General features: G+C 48.5%; 5 protein-coding genes across 5 annotated transcripts; 2 read left to right on the top strand and 3 right to left on the bottom strand.

Annotated features, from left to right (window-relative positions):
• Positions 1 to 171: 171 nt before the first annotated feature.
• On the bottom strand, positions 172 to 3,183 carry F9C07_2282603 (potassium transporter-domain-containing protein). Its single transcript, XM_071510568.1, has 6 exons — positions 2,989 to 3,183; positions 2,628 to 2,852; positions 2,320 to 2,580; positions 1,499 to 2,263; positions 1,302 to 1,448; positions 172 to 1,254 (listed from the first exon to the last, which is right to left on the bottom strand). Exons 2-6 carry the CDS (start codon positions 2,826 to 2,828, stop codon positions 253 to 255), a joined length of 2,376 nt encoding a protein of 791 aa, XP_071365277.1. The 5' UTR covers positions 2,829 to 2,852; positions 2,989 to 3,183; the 3' UTR covers positions 172 to 252.
• A 516-nt stretch (positions 3,184 to 3,699) lies between these two features.
• F9C07_7549 (uncharacterized protein) lies at positions 3,700 to 4,697 on the bottom strand (the record flags this gene model as incomplete). Its single annotated transcript, XM_071511651.1, has 2 exons — positions 3,700 to 3,902; positions 3,965 to 4,697. 2 exons carry the CDS (start codon positions 4,695 to 4,697, stop codon positions 3,700 to 3,702), a joined length of 936 nt encoding a protein of 311 aa, XP_071365276.1.
• A 2,172-nt stretch (positions 4,698 to 6,869) lies between these two features.
• F9C07_7548 (putative ribosome biogenesis protein) lies at positions 6,870 to 10,603 on the top strand (the record flags this gene model as incomplete). The annotated part of the gene is made up of 4 exons (XM_041291398.1): positions 6,870 to 6,927; positions 7,023 to 7,093; positions 7,151 to 7,240; positions 7,304 to 10,603. 4 exons carry the CDS (start codon positions 6,870 to 6,872, stop codon positions 10,601 to 10,603), a joined length of 3,519 nt encoding a protein of 1,172 aa, XP_041145240.1.
• Positions 10,604 to 10,759: 156 nt separating this feature from the next.
• Positions 10,760 to 11,026, bottom strand: F9C07_7547 (uncharacterized protein; the record flags this gene model as incomplete). Its single annotated transcript, XM_071511650.1, has 1 exon — positions 10,760 to 11,026. The coding sequence occupies one exon, from the start codon at positions 11,024 to 11,026 to the stop codon at positions 10,760 to 10,762; it is 267 nt and encodes an 88-aa protein (XP_071365275.1).
• A 331-nt stretch (positions 11,027 to 11,357) lies between these two features.
• Positions 11,358 to 13,209, top strand: F9C07_1471773 (uncharacterized protein). Its single transcript, XM_071508118.1, has 2 exons — positions 11,358 to 12,136; positions 12,192 to 13,209. The coding sequence occupies exons 1-2, from the start codon at positions 11,537 to 11,539 to the stop codon at positions 13,191 to 13,193; spliced, it is 1,602 nt and encodes a 533-aa protein (XP_071365274.1). The 5' UTR covers positions 11,358 to 11,536; the 3' UTR covers positions 13,194 to 13,209.
• The last annotated feature ends 379 nt before the right edge of the window (positions 13,210 to 13,588 follow it).

Below are 13,588 nucleotides of genomic sequence, written 5' to 3'. Positions count from 1 at the left end.
TTCCTTGCGCTTGCGCCTCACCGCTTCATGTACCGCCCCAATCCAGAAGTATTCTGCCCTCAAACAATGAGGATGCTTGAGGCTACGTCATCAGCACATTTTGTAAGGCAACGAGGCTGTGCACTGCTGCCAGCCTTATGCGACTATTTGGGATTGTTGCAGAGTTTACTATGCCAGTTTGAAATGAAGATGCATACGTTGCATTCCTGGTGTTGCCAACAAATCGCATAACTCCACTACTCTGAACACTAATTATATATCTTTGAGAAAGCCAACTTCAATAACCTTCTCCGTTGCCAACCCAAGAGATGCTATTTTCGCCCTCGTATTCTCACGGATCCATAAAAAGATCCATAACACGATTCTTCGAAAGTAATTCTTACTCTTCTTGATCCTCATTTGCTCCTTGCCGGTGATATAAATCACCCCATGGTTGTACGCATCTTCGAGCTTTGTCAATGAAGTGTCATACCGCCCTCCGTCCACCATGGAAGACTCCCCAGTTGCAGATGTTGTGGACCGCTTTACCGAGCTAGTATGACTCTTGTTCGTCATAGTGTCAGGTGTGCATGTAGATGGATCAGCTTGATCACACGATCTTGTAATCAAGTACCTGCGGACCTGCTGAGTGATGGTGTTCGCCAAATCAGGCGTGATGATCTCGTCATTGTATCCATAGCGAACAACAAGACGGTAGCAGTTAGGGATCGCAAGTCTGGAAACCGTATAGCGATCTTCCGCTGGCACCGACGGCGTTTCGATCGGGCGTAGATGAAAGAAGATTATCACAGCAGGCATGGTGGTAAGCTTGAGAATGAACTGACTGAACACGATTGGGGTGGTCTCCCCGGCTTTGTCAAAAAAGATCCCGAGACCTTTTGTTATACTCAATGGGGTACTTCCATATCGATCGGTAAGACGTATTTGGCCATCCGGATCTTTGGAGACGAAGTGTGAGGTGGGAAAGCGATCTTCGGCCTCGGCAAACCATTGCTGTTCTTTCCCAAATCTCCATATTAAAAACAGAATGGCCAACACCGTAGCAAGCGCGATGGTAAACCAGGCGCCAGTGGGGACTTTCATGAGAGAGGAAGATAGATATGCACCGTCCAGACAAGCAACTATGAGCCAGGGGAATAGCACGATGAAGGGGCTGATACGCCAGACAAACATAGCTGCTAACGAGACCATGCATGTATCGAAGAATGTGACGAACATAACGCAGACACCATATGCGTTACCCAGAGATGTGGTCTGCAGCTAGTCAGCATTGGCATTTGACTACGGAAATCAAGACGTACATTGTTGTAGATGGAAGCTATAAGTATTGTTCCAACCATAAGGAGCCAATTCGCTATCGGAATGTAAAGCTGGCCATGAAAGATGTCAGAGGTATGGATGACTTTAATCTGTGGAAAGTATGACAGTTTCATCACTTGCGTCAGGAGCTAATGAGGAGCTTAGCAACATGTATCTAAAAAGCCGATTGTCGACTTACCTGAAAGGTTGCCGTTATAATGGCCTGAGAGGCAACAATGGCAGCTAGAATTGCAATGACTAGCGCAGGATAGACCGTGCCCGGTGGTGCGGCATTAAAAAATGGATTCGAATATGCTTCCGGATGAACACTAATATAGGCTGCTTGTCCGATATAAGCTAGGAGTAAGCATGGAAAGGCGTAACCTAGCCAGCTAATCTGTATAGCTCTTCGGCTGAAGGCTCCAATATCTGCGAAGAGAGCCTCAACTCCAGTGAAAGCTAATAGCGTCCCGCTAAGCATCCTCCAACCCTCCTCTCCATGCCGGGCCAGGAAACTGAAGGCGTACCCAGGGTTGAACGCTATGAAGACACCAGCGTCATACTTGGCAAGGTTGTATATGCCGAAAGCTGCGTTAAAGCCGAGCCATATGATGACAATGGGTGCAAAAGCAAATGTAAGCTTGGTAATACCAAGCGGTTGTATTAGGAATAGGACGACTAGGATAGCATCGGTAACGCCTATAATGGTGCCTTTCGAAATATTGGGTGATACTACTTCAATTCCTTGGACGGCTCCTAGCACTGATTGAGCCGGTGTAAGGAGGCCATCTGCAAGGACCATGGTAACCGCCAATACTCCCATGACTTTGAGAAGGCGCTTCGCAACACTGCTTGACTCGAGTCGATGGCGTACATGCCTGCTTGTTCGTTCGAGTTCATCCGTTAAGTGTCTTTTCATTTGGACAAGGGAGGCCTCTCTTGGATCACGGTTGGTGATATTCATCTAGTAACGCGAAGGTCAGCTTCTACAACCAGGAGTGCAACTGTAGGGAGTCTTACATAACGACTCAGCAAGGAATATGTGCTGAACGTGCCTCCTTCGCCATCATTATCTGCTCGAAGGATAACTAAGACATACTTGACCGTCACCATCATAAACAGACTCCAGATAATTATGGAGAGCACCCCGATGAGATCTTGACGGGAGGGTGCCTCACTGAATGTTGACGAGTAAACATAGAGAGGACTGGTCCCAATGTCACCATATATAACACCGATTGATTGATAGGCGAGCCAGAGAAGCATCCTTCCTCCGAAGACCTGTTGATACTTAGTACGGTAATCAACTCCGCCCGTGTGTCTCGTACCTGGGGTTGTTTGTAATCTCCTGGCTTGCGTAGCCCGGGGTCCTCATCGGTTTCGCCCAGTGTGCTTACCGCGCTTTGGAGTCTATCCAGAGGGCTGTTCCAAGGCCGGACATTGTAAATGTCATCATGTGATTCCTGTGCAACGCTTTCCGGACTCTTCTGTGCTATAGCGCCTTTCTCAAAATCCCGGTTCTCCTCCATCCCAGTGTAGGGAGCAGCTATTTGCTACACAAAAAGAGATTAGTGGCTTGATTGATATCTCAAATGGTCGGCAATGAAACTATGTTAACAAGCACACATTCTTGTCGAAGAGGTGGGGAGGGAGTATTGTCAGGAGAGAATATAGCAGTGGCTGACATACATCTATTCTTTTTTTTTTTTCACGGGGACACTAGATGTTCTTCACGAAGACTCCAGTCGAACTCTAGTTTAACAGTCTTTCCAGAGATATATGATTAAATTTGCTAGCAGAAAATCACAGCTTTCGTCACTTAAGAGCGCCATCGACCAACATAGCCTTATATAAAAAATGGAGGCGACATCTTTATCTCTAGCATCTCACTACAAGCTGGACCTAGGCTGCCACCCGCTCGTATAATGGCGATAAGGTAATTCCACCGCAGGGATCTTCGTTCTACATGGATTGATGTTCTGGCCAACGGGTGACGCTCGTGGAGGAATAGCCCGTTTGCGGGATTTATCACCACCAATAGCCAAATCACCCTCCGTGATAACTTCCGCCTCAAAAGCCACAATGCTTGAGTTATTCAATCAAATTTGCTAAGTCTATCTAAGCCTGCAAGATAATGAAGTGACGCATGTGAGATGTCAACAGCCACGTGCTGGACCTGGGCCAGAACACAGCGCTCTCGATGTGCATCAGGTTCTGTTAGATTCTGGCCAACATGGTATCAGGTGCAAGTACTTGTGTCACCCTTATCACTAAGGTTTCACCAATTACATAAAGAGTTTCTCTAGTCTACTAATAGACAGAGTTCTCTCTGTGCCAAAGCCAACGCGCGTTCAATAACAGCATATTTGGGTGTCACAGCGAGTCAGATCGCCGCTGCAACTACAACCCCACGTAGCCTGATCCATCGTTTTCACGCTGTGGCATCGTCAACCCATGCATTCCTCTATACTTAGGAGATTCGGGCTCCTTCCAATTCTCCAGGACCTTGGGGTCATTCAACTTGTACACTTCTACCCCAAGCGGACGGGTAGTGGCTCCCATGTTCTCGCCCTTTTCCTCCCAACCCCAATTAGACAAATCACCTAAACACGGCGGTTAGCATAATGCGATTCGCTAATCCGCTAAAGTGACAAGAGACACATACCACCAGGACAAGCTGAGAGTGCACACAGAACATCAACCTCGGCAAAGAACTCGAAATATTCTCCTGGCCTCGCCGGGGAAGTTTCCATGAAGTATTTCCCTTCTTCATCCAGTCCAGTTACCTGGAACACATTTAGAACGTCGTGCACATCAAGCTCCGTCAGTCCATATGGGAGTACAGAGCGGGTAAGATTCGAATGGCAATGGAAGTCGAATGACTCGCCACCCATCAGCAGATTCACATAGGGATCGCATCGGGTACCCAGAAGATCATGAACTCGTCCTCCCCATTGCGTCGTTCCGAAGCCCTTTGTCCGCTTACCCTCTGCATCGAGCACTTCATGGAGCTGTCCGCCGCCAAGTGAATCACCCGTGATGGTAACAAGCGGCCGGAGATATGGAAGGTTAGACCAAAGACGGTCTCCAACGGATACGTGAGAGGCATGAATTTGACGGGTGCGCGCTGCCCACAGTCGCTCTCGGGGGTTGTTTGCATTCCATATGTTCAGATCACCCACTTGGGGGCCCTTTGGAGTAGTCAGACGACAGACATGTCCAGCTGGTACAATCCATGCTTGTCCAGAGCATGGACGGATGGTGAAAGATGTTTCTAGGGTTCTCTGAGAGGCGTCTGAGGCGGTGTTCGAGATGGCTCTGTAAATTTCAGAAGAAGCATGGACAGTTGACTCTGGAGGAGCAGTATATGCTGGTGGAGGACGACGGTCGACAACCATGGCTGCGTTCTTGATCGTAAGTGTTTGTGGAGAGATATGGAGATTGACGAGGGAGAATCAAATAAGAGCACTCTGAGGGGTGGCGCAATCCTTTTATTATTGACCCCGTCTCGGCGACACTCCGACAAGTTTGGTAGCTTATCAAATACCCCGCTAACTCATCTTCAACCATTACCCCAATTGTGACGGTCCGGTTGCCGGCCCGAAATCTTGATGGTTCGGAAGTTGTCCCCGCTCTATAAGACATCAACTAACGCGGCTTGAGTCTGACGTGCTGATCATCAGTATAGATTTCGGTTCTTCTATCAATGCAGTATTTACCATTCGCTACTGCAAAATTGCTCGAGGGGGTTAATCGACATTGTCTTTCATGGTGGGTTCAAGGTGTCGTTGGAAACACGGAAAAGGTACTTTCACCGCTCGTATCAAGTCATGATAAGGATATCCCAAGTCCCTTTTTATTTTTAAATTTTTTTTTTTCCTCTCCCCTCTTCGCCACGTCGAAGTCAAAATGTTTCGACCAATGAACAATGTGAAAAGGAAAATCTAAATAGTCTAGATGGTCGAACGGGCAGCCTCAACTAAAGACCTGCGATGTTCCATTTATATTTCACTTAAATTAGCCTTGTTACCCTGCAGCCTAGTTGCATGGATCGTCAGTCTTAAGTCCTTATCACTTTATCAATTGCAGCATTCGTCGGTTTCATTTAGATTACGGTTTAAATCAGCTCTGGTACCTACCGGCTTGATTTACAAATTACCAGCTAGGCCGCTTCTTTTATGAATCCCTTTGTACTGGGCATGTATGTATATACTAGCCCTATTTATCAACAATTATCTTTTTGGGTCTATTCTCGGACATCAACCACCAATATTTGTAGCTTAAAATCGAGTAGTAGACACATTTACTGCCAAGTCAGTTGAATAATGCACTCGATTTGAAGGGTATCACAAGGCCTCGTTCATCACATCCTATGAAGAAACAACCCTAACGCCACTTGTTAGTTTCCTTGTCACACTCCATCAGGATGATGCTTCGACTATGTAGATAAGCTACACGCTATCTTCTAACTTTTGAGTTAAAGTATATAGATCTCCCAACGTTAACCCACTCCAGACTGTGGAGACAACCCCACATAAGGCTGAGGTTGGTAGACTGTCTTTGTCAGAGCAAAAGCGACAGGCATGCAGAAATTGCCCCTCACAGAAACACCTGTTTTGATATTCCGGGGACACCGTAGTCGTAACCTGGCTGGTCCTTTTATGTAGAAGTCCGGAAGAATTCGCGGTCTATGATCTAACAACTACGCTGTACTTTGTGAAGAACAAAAGGAAATACAGGTTCCGATTCAGGCATTGAGCTGATATTCAATTATGTAAGTTCAAGGGAGCAAATGCAATATATATCTTTAAGTTATGAAATAATCTTAGTTCCACATTCTCAATGTTCAGAAACTCAGGCAGGAAATCTATCATTCAATTACATTAGAGTCTTTGGAGCATCCACAATACTCCGCAGCGCTGCTGTCCACACATACGCGTATCTGTACCACGATAAATCGGGTGACTTATCAGCGGCTTGGCGCCTAGCAAGCGAATCGATTGGGAGTTGAACTGGTCTTATGCCCACAAGATACCCAACGAACGACTTGTACTTGATCATAGTAAGCCTCTAATTATATTCAAGTTCTGGCGAACCAGTATTTGGTCTCAGCGTTTATATCATGATGTTCATTGCTAATAATGGTGTGTTCTATTTCTAAACAGTAAAAACAATTTAATAGTAAAAATGTCTCTTGAATACTTCAAGAAACTGCCTTCAACATCCCTCGAATCCTGAACCCTCTTTCTTATAGTTCTTATCTATCGGACCGATAAGGTGGGCCCTTCACTTACCCCGGCCCGGAGAGCACGTGCACGTAAGAGATAACAATTCTTATCAGAAACTTAGTACCTCAGGCAGTAAGGTGTCGACAATAAGAAACTTTTAGTTTCCAAGCGGGAAGACGTCGGGGCTTGCAAAAATCCGTCCCGAGAAAAGAAAATGGAGATAATAATTTTGGACCAAGCTACCTAAAGCTGCTCACGGATTGCTCGACTCTGCTACGAGTTCTGTCGTCCAAAGGGAAAAGGTTTTTTTTTCTCAGAGGTCGCTGACCTTGTTTCTCGACAATGGAAAACCAGTCGAACAGGGTCCATCGACCCTCGAAGGAGAAAAAGAAGCATGATGGTATGTACTCCGTATAGGATTTGATTGCGATAATTTATGCATTTTGATTTCTCTCCGGTGGTATACATTTACTGATGCGGAGATCGCGATTATAGGCCCTAATCCGAAAGCCTTCGCATTCTCGAATCCTGGAAAGGGAAATAAAGCTGGCGCGCGGTCGCATGATGTATGAGCTAAATGGCAATTCTCGACGGTTTCAGGGACTAACGACCAGTCGATGTAGATTAAAGAAAAGAGACTTCATGTACCGCTGGTGGATCGTGTGCCTGAGGAGGCACCTCCACTTGTCGTTGCAATCGTTGGGCCGCCGGGTGTAAGTTTTCTACATGGATATACAGAGGATCAAAAAGTGTCTGACAACTTGGGATTCGATTAGGTTGGAAAAACGACTCTCGTTAAATCCTTGATCCGTCGCTACACGAAACAGACCCTCAGCACCCCCAAAGGACCCTTGACTGTGGTGACATCCAAACGGCGCCGGCTCACTTTCCTCGAATGTCCCTCCGATTCCCTTGCCAGTATGATCGATGTCGCGAAAATCGCCGATATTGTGCTTCTGATGATTGACGGTAACTATGGATTCGAGATGGAGACTATGGAGTTCCTGAACGTCTTGTCTTCCAGTGGTATGCCAGGAAATGTGTTCGGCATCTTAACCCACCTGGACCTTTTCAAGAAACAGAGCACCCTTCGAATGGCGAAGAAGCGCTTGAAGCATCGCTTTTGGAGCGAGCTTTACAATGGTGCTAAGCTCTTCTACCTTTCTGGTGTCGTCAATGGCCGGTATCCCGATCGCGAAATACACAACCTCTCCCGTTTCCTGTCGGTCATGAAGAACCCTAGGCCGTTAGTGTGGCGCAATTCACACCCTTATGCGCTCGCAGATCGCTTTCTGGATATTACGCCGCCGACCCAGATCGAAGAGAATCCGAAGTGTGACCGGACAGTAGCTCTCTACGGTTATTTACGAGGTACAAACTTCTCAGCTCAGGGAGCGCGAGTGCATGTACCCGGAGTGGGTGATCTAACTGTCTCCGGCATTGAGTCACTTCCAGACCCATGCCCCACGCCCTTCATGGATCAACAAATGGCGAAAGCCTCAGGCAAGGCAAGCAAACGCAGGCTAGGGGAGAAGCAAAAGTTACTCTTCGCTCCTATGTCTGACGTTGGCGGTGTGTTGGTCGATAAAGATGCTGTGTATATCGACGTCAAGACATCCAATTTCAACAAAGGAGAAGACGAGTCTGAAGATGAAGATCGTGGCTTGGGTGAACAGCTCGTCGTTGGCCTTCAGGGTGAACGTAAACTCCTTGGTGAAGCCGATGGAGGTGTCCGTCTATTCCGAGGCGGTGAGGCCATAGAGAAGGCGGACGATGAGGAGGAGGGCGCAGGAAGGAAACACAGGAGACATGCGAGATTCATGGATGGAGAAGGAGATCATGCAGAGGAAGATGAAGGTTTCGAGAGCGCTGAGGATGATGATGAGGATGAGCTGGAAGACGAAAGTGATGACGAAAACATTGACGTGTCCGCACCTGCCGACTTCGAAGCAAGCTTTAGGGAGAAACAGGAGGGCAAAAGCCGCCACGACGAAGGGGACATCGCATTCGCCGACAGTGATTCTGATCTCGGATCCATTTCGTCTGTTGAAGATCAAGTATTGGAAAGTGATGGCGAGGAAGATCTTGATGAAGACGATGACGATGACGATGAGGATGGCGCTGTTCGGTGGAAAGAGAAAATGCTCGACAACGCCAAAGCGCTCCATGCCAAAAGACCAAAGTATCGTGTCGCTGACCTGTCTCGCATGATGTACGACGAATCTATCACTCCTCTTGACGTAATTCGGAGATGGTCCGGTAAAGATGAAGAGGAGGATGCCGACGGGGAGATCGAAGAAGATGCCGACGATTTCTTCAAGAAAACCAACAACGAAAAGGAAGAGCAATCGGAATATCGTGCCATTCCCGAGTTCGACTATGAGGAGTTAGAGCGGAAATGGCGGGATGAAGAGATGATTGAATCTCTACGGAGTCGATTCGCCACTGCTCGATTGTCCGGCGACGGGGATGACGATGATTCGGATGTTGATGATGCCTTTGACGAGGATGACGAAGGAGATGGAGACTTCGAGGACCTGGAGACTGGCGAGGTGTTCAATGGCATCTCAGATGAGAAGGAGCAAGAAGAGGGCTCAGGCGATGAGGGATCCGTGGATCTCGAAGCAGAGCGCGAACGAAACGCTAAGAAGAAGGAAGAGCTGAGGTTGCGCTTTGAAGAGGAAGACCGTGAGGGTTTCGCCAACTCCAAGGATAACTCACGCCAAGACGGTGGAGGCGATGAAGAGTTCGGTGAAGATGAATGGTATGATGCACAGAAGGCGAAGCTGCAGAAGCAGCTAGACATCAACCGGGCCGAATTTGATACTTTAGACCCAGCTTCAAGAGCGAGAGCTGAAGGTTTCAAGGCTGGAACCTATGCCCGTATCGTTCTGGAAAATGTACCTTGCGAATTTGCGACAAAATTCAATCCTCGCTACCCTGTCATCGTCGGTGGACTGGCACCCACTGAAGACCGATTTGGATACGTGCAGATTCGGATCAAGAGACACCGTTGGCACAAGAAGATTTTGAAGAGTAACGATCCCTTGATCTTTTCTCTCGGATGGCGTCGCTTCCAGACCCTACCAATGTACAGCACATCCGACAACCGCACGCGTAACCGCATGCTTAAATACACGCCAGAACACATGCACTGCTTTGGCACCTTCTATGGGCCACTCGTTGCACCAAACACCGGTTTCTGCTGCGTGCAATCTTTCTCCAACAAGGCTCCAGGTTTCCGAATCGCGGCAACCGGAGTAGTGCTGAGCGTGGATGAACATACGGATATTGTGAAGAAGCTCAAGTTGACTGGTACACCTTACAAGATCTTCAAGAACACCGCCTTCATCAAGGATATGTTCAACTCTTCCCTTGAGATTGCCAAGTTTGAGGGTACCGCGATTCGAACCGTATCTGGCATCCGAGGTCAAGTCAAGCGAGCTTTGAGCAAGCCCGAAGGTTGCTTCCGTGCGACATTTGAAGACAAGATTCTTATGAGTGACATTGTCTTCTTACGCGCGTGGTATCCTATCAAACCACATCGATTCTACAACCCGGTAACAAACTTGCTTGACCTAGAAGAAGACAGTGCAGGCGATAGTGGGTGGAAGGGAATGCGTCTCACCGGCGAAGTGCGCCGTGAGAAGGGTATCCCAACGCCCCTGCAGAAGGACTCTGCCTATCGTCCCATTGAACGACAAGAGCGCCATTTCAATCCCCTCCGTGTCCCACGGCAGCTGGCTAAAGACCTTCCATTCAAATCCCAGATCACCAAGATGAAACCGCACAAGGACCAGACCTATATGCAAAAGCGGGCTGTTGTCCTTGGAGGAGAGGAGAAGAAGGCACGAGACCTTATGCAAAAGCTGACCACCATGCGGAACGACAAGCAAGCTCGACGCGCAGCCAAGCAGGAAGAGCGGAGACAGGTCTATCGCGCCAAGGTCGCCGACAGTTTGGAGAAGAAGGAAGCCCGGGAGAAACGGGAACGCGACGATTACTGGCGGCGAGAGGGCAAGAAACGAAAGAATACAGACGAAGATGGAGGAGGTGGAGGCAAGAAGCGCAAGTAACCTTGGATGTCTTGGCAATTTTTTATCGTTGCATGTATATTGGATGGCAAAAGTTCGTTTTCTGGGATAATGCCCATATGTATCTATTGATATGCTGCATGGTGGATGGCGTTGAATTATATCTGATGATATATACCAAGGAATAGAATGTGTCTTTTATTCTTCAAGGTTGGGGTCATTGTTAGTGTCAGGTGTTGATGCGTTGCCTCTTTTGGAGCCGATCCTTCCGCTGTCATGTTGCTTTTCTTCACGTGCGGCTGTTGATACGACACCTAAGTACTGCTTGCCTGGGCATGCAGGCGGAATGTCCCACGTGACCGCGCCGCGGAACGCGTCGACTGGAATAGAGTTGGCCACTCGAAGGTTAAACAAAATACTACTTGACTTGACAGCCCGAAGATCATTCAGCCCGGTATGCTCCATGTGCTTCTGGCTTCATTTTCAATCCTCACCCGTGTCTCCTCACTTCAATCGAGCAAGTGTCGGAACTAAGTTACGTGTGGGGACGAAACGTGCTTGTCCCCGTTCGTCGCTACAAGTCACTCCTTGCGTTCGAAGAGGGGACTCTAAATAGGCATCCCTTGCAGCCAAGCGAAGTGCGGAATTTAATCCCAATTGAGGCTATTTGCGCAGCGCGATTGTTCTGTAAACGGTGTATCAGGAATAGGGTTGATAGCTCCGCATTGGACGTTCCCGCGCCAACACCCATGACCCGGGCGGAGATTAGATTGTTCGGCGCTTGGAATTGAAGATCACCTCTATGGTTCGAGGACACCAGCCACAGCTAGGCAATTGATCATCTTGGTCCAATTGCGAGACCTACCGTTTGTGTACATTGCTACAGCTGTATCTCGTCGGTCGTCGTGGACTGAACCCCCAAGGTTCCCAGTCTTCACGGCCGCGTCCTGCGCGATTCGCTGCCCCTCAGTCAGGATGAGCGGATTGCCGCATTTACATGGGCGCCAACACGTGCAACATACGCAGCCTTCTTCGCTGCAGTATGATACCAAACACCCTATGAACGACCGTTTGGATTCAACCAATTCAGGGCAGCATAGCAATCATGCTTCAGAGCCGCAGCCTTCAATTGTTCCTGCGAGTACGACGGTCGAGCCTACATCAGAATATACACTCCATGTGGCTTCTAGCCGAGCTCCCACTCCAGCCTCGCCAACAGGCGTCGTCTCCCATTCCCAAGAATCATCGAGTAAAGGGTATCCGACCACGAGGTCTCGCTCTTCCCCTGATAGATCACAGATACGGCCTAGATATACCCAAATAACCATAGGCGATGCGCTAGACAGGAAGCAGGCTGCATCCAAACCTTCCGTTTCCAGTGTGCACAACAATAATTTCACGGCGGTTCCAGAACCTCCAAGCCCTTCTGGGATAGCTGCGGGCCACAAGAGAAGTGCAACTGGCTTTATCAAACCATTGGTGGAGGATCAACCTAGTAGTTCAAGTGGAACCATTTCCGAGAGACGTCGGTCTAAAAGCATTAACTCGGCTGGGCACGGAAATAGGATTGCAGCGGTAACGAGACTCCGTAGGTCGTCTTTTCTGAACTCTATTGCTGATACCAGCGCAGTTGTCTGTGCACCTTCGCACACGTCTGTCTTACGCTGCGGCTAAGATCGAAGCAAGCCGGCGGTCACAGGGCTCCCAGAACAAATTACCGTTGGATTTGCTTCATGGTGACCGTTCATCTTCAACTCCCGCTACCGAGCGGTTCGAACGGATAGGACGGGGAGGTGACATTCAAGGCCTGATGGAGCCTGGTTCTCCTGGCGCGATTACTTCTATGTCTGTACCAGATACACTACCAAGATCCCATCTCTACTCAATCAACGATCCGATGCGATTATCCCCGACAGCCAGATCTGAAGACTCAGCACCATCTTTGAAGAGCGATCCACGAAAATCGCACACCCCACTTTCTTCACTACCCAGTTTTGCGAAACTCGCACCACCTGCAGATATCATTCCAAGAAGTGACAGCAGTAGGCGCAGGCGCCCGAACCCAAACGACCCGACTAGTCAGACACAGAACTTCCCTTACCCTCGCCATCGACGGCATCATTCTCAGCAAAGTATCAGTACAATAAAACGAAACTCCAGCTCAGAAACGGTATTGGTTCCTGAGACACCTCCTCTCCGTCCATTGCCGTACAACGGCCTATCTAGTCAGCAAAGCCATTCACAAAACTCGTCCATGGAACAAGATGCGATAGAGACGCTACTCTTCATGTCCAGTCCGGGCCCTTCGGGTTATTGCTCCAATTCACAGCCCTCCCGCAGTCAGCCGAATCATACACATAGCAGCATTACACCTACGCAGACTAAGCACAGCGCACCTGGGAGTCAAGACACGCACATTACTGTGGACACGGCTCCGCCTCCCCCGGGTTATCGTGGCTCGGGTGTGGGATTAGAAGCTCAGGCCGGTGACGAAATCGATCGCCTGTTGGATCAAATGGACAGCGACAGCGAGGATGAAAAGAATTACCCCTCCGGTCACTCAAACAGCGTCAGCACTCGCTCAACACCAAGTGGCGGTTCTCACGGACGTAACCCTCTCTTTGGATCATGACTACTTACACTTTTGGCTTTGGATTTCTTAATCATCTCAGCGATGTTTCATTTTCCCCCATTGTTTTGCACGATGGATGCTTAAAGTTGCATGGTGCATAATGCATTGTTTGGGTGTTTATCGACATCACCATGGCGCATACTTGGATTGGGATTGCCATGTGGCTGCTTGCCTTATGTACCGTTTTGGTTTTGGAGGAATTTTGTGGTGTGTTCTTGTCATCAAAATCAATCATTAGGCAGCGGCGGCAGCGAGGTATGGCAACATAGGCTTTATGAATACAGTGGCTACTGTAAATCCGGGTCTAACTGATAGGTTCGGCAGTAACCCATGCTATCATACTGCAACTGGTGTACATTAAATATCTCCTGTAGCTCAGCCAATAGAGGGGAGTT

The sequence above is a fragment of the Aspergillus flavus genome, chromosome 3, assembly GCF_009017415.1.
Source record: "Aspergillus flavus chromosome 3, complete sequence".
Classification (NCBI taxonomy): Eukaryota; Fungi; Ascomycota; class Eurotiomycetes; order Eurotiales; family Aspergillaceae; genus Aspergillus; species Aspergillus flavus.
This window is presented reverse-complemented; position numbering and strand designations above follow the sequence as displayed.

What these genes read in the sequence shown, in the direction of transcription:
- F9C07_2282603 (XM_071510568.1), bottom strand. Translation starts at nt 2,828, where the DNA reads ATGGAGGAGAACCGGGATTTTGAGAAAGGCGCTATAGCACAGAAGAGT. An exon ending in TTATAACGGCAACCTTTCAG is followed by an intron (nt 1,449 to 1,498) that starts GTAAGTCGACAA and finishes GCTCCTCATTAG; the next exon opens with CTCCTGACGCAAGTGATGAA. An exon ending in TAGCTTCCATCTACAACAAT is followed by an intron (nt 1,255 to 1,301) that starts GTACGTCTTGAT and finishes GACTAGCTGCAG; the next exon opens with ACCACATCTCTGGGTAACGC.
- F9C07_1471773 (XM_071508118.1), top strand. Translation starts at nt 11,537, where the DNA reads ATGAGCGGATTGCCGCATTTACATGGGCGCCAACACGTGCAACATACG. An exon ending in ACGGAAATAGGATTGCAGCG is followed by an intron (nt 12,137 to 12,191) that starts GTAACGAGACTC and finishes ATACCAGCGCAG; the next exon opens with TTGTCTGTGCACCTTCGCAC.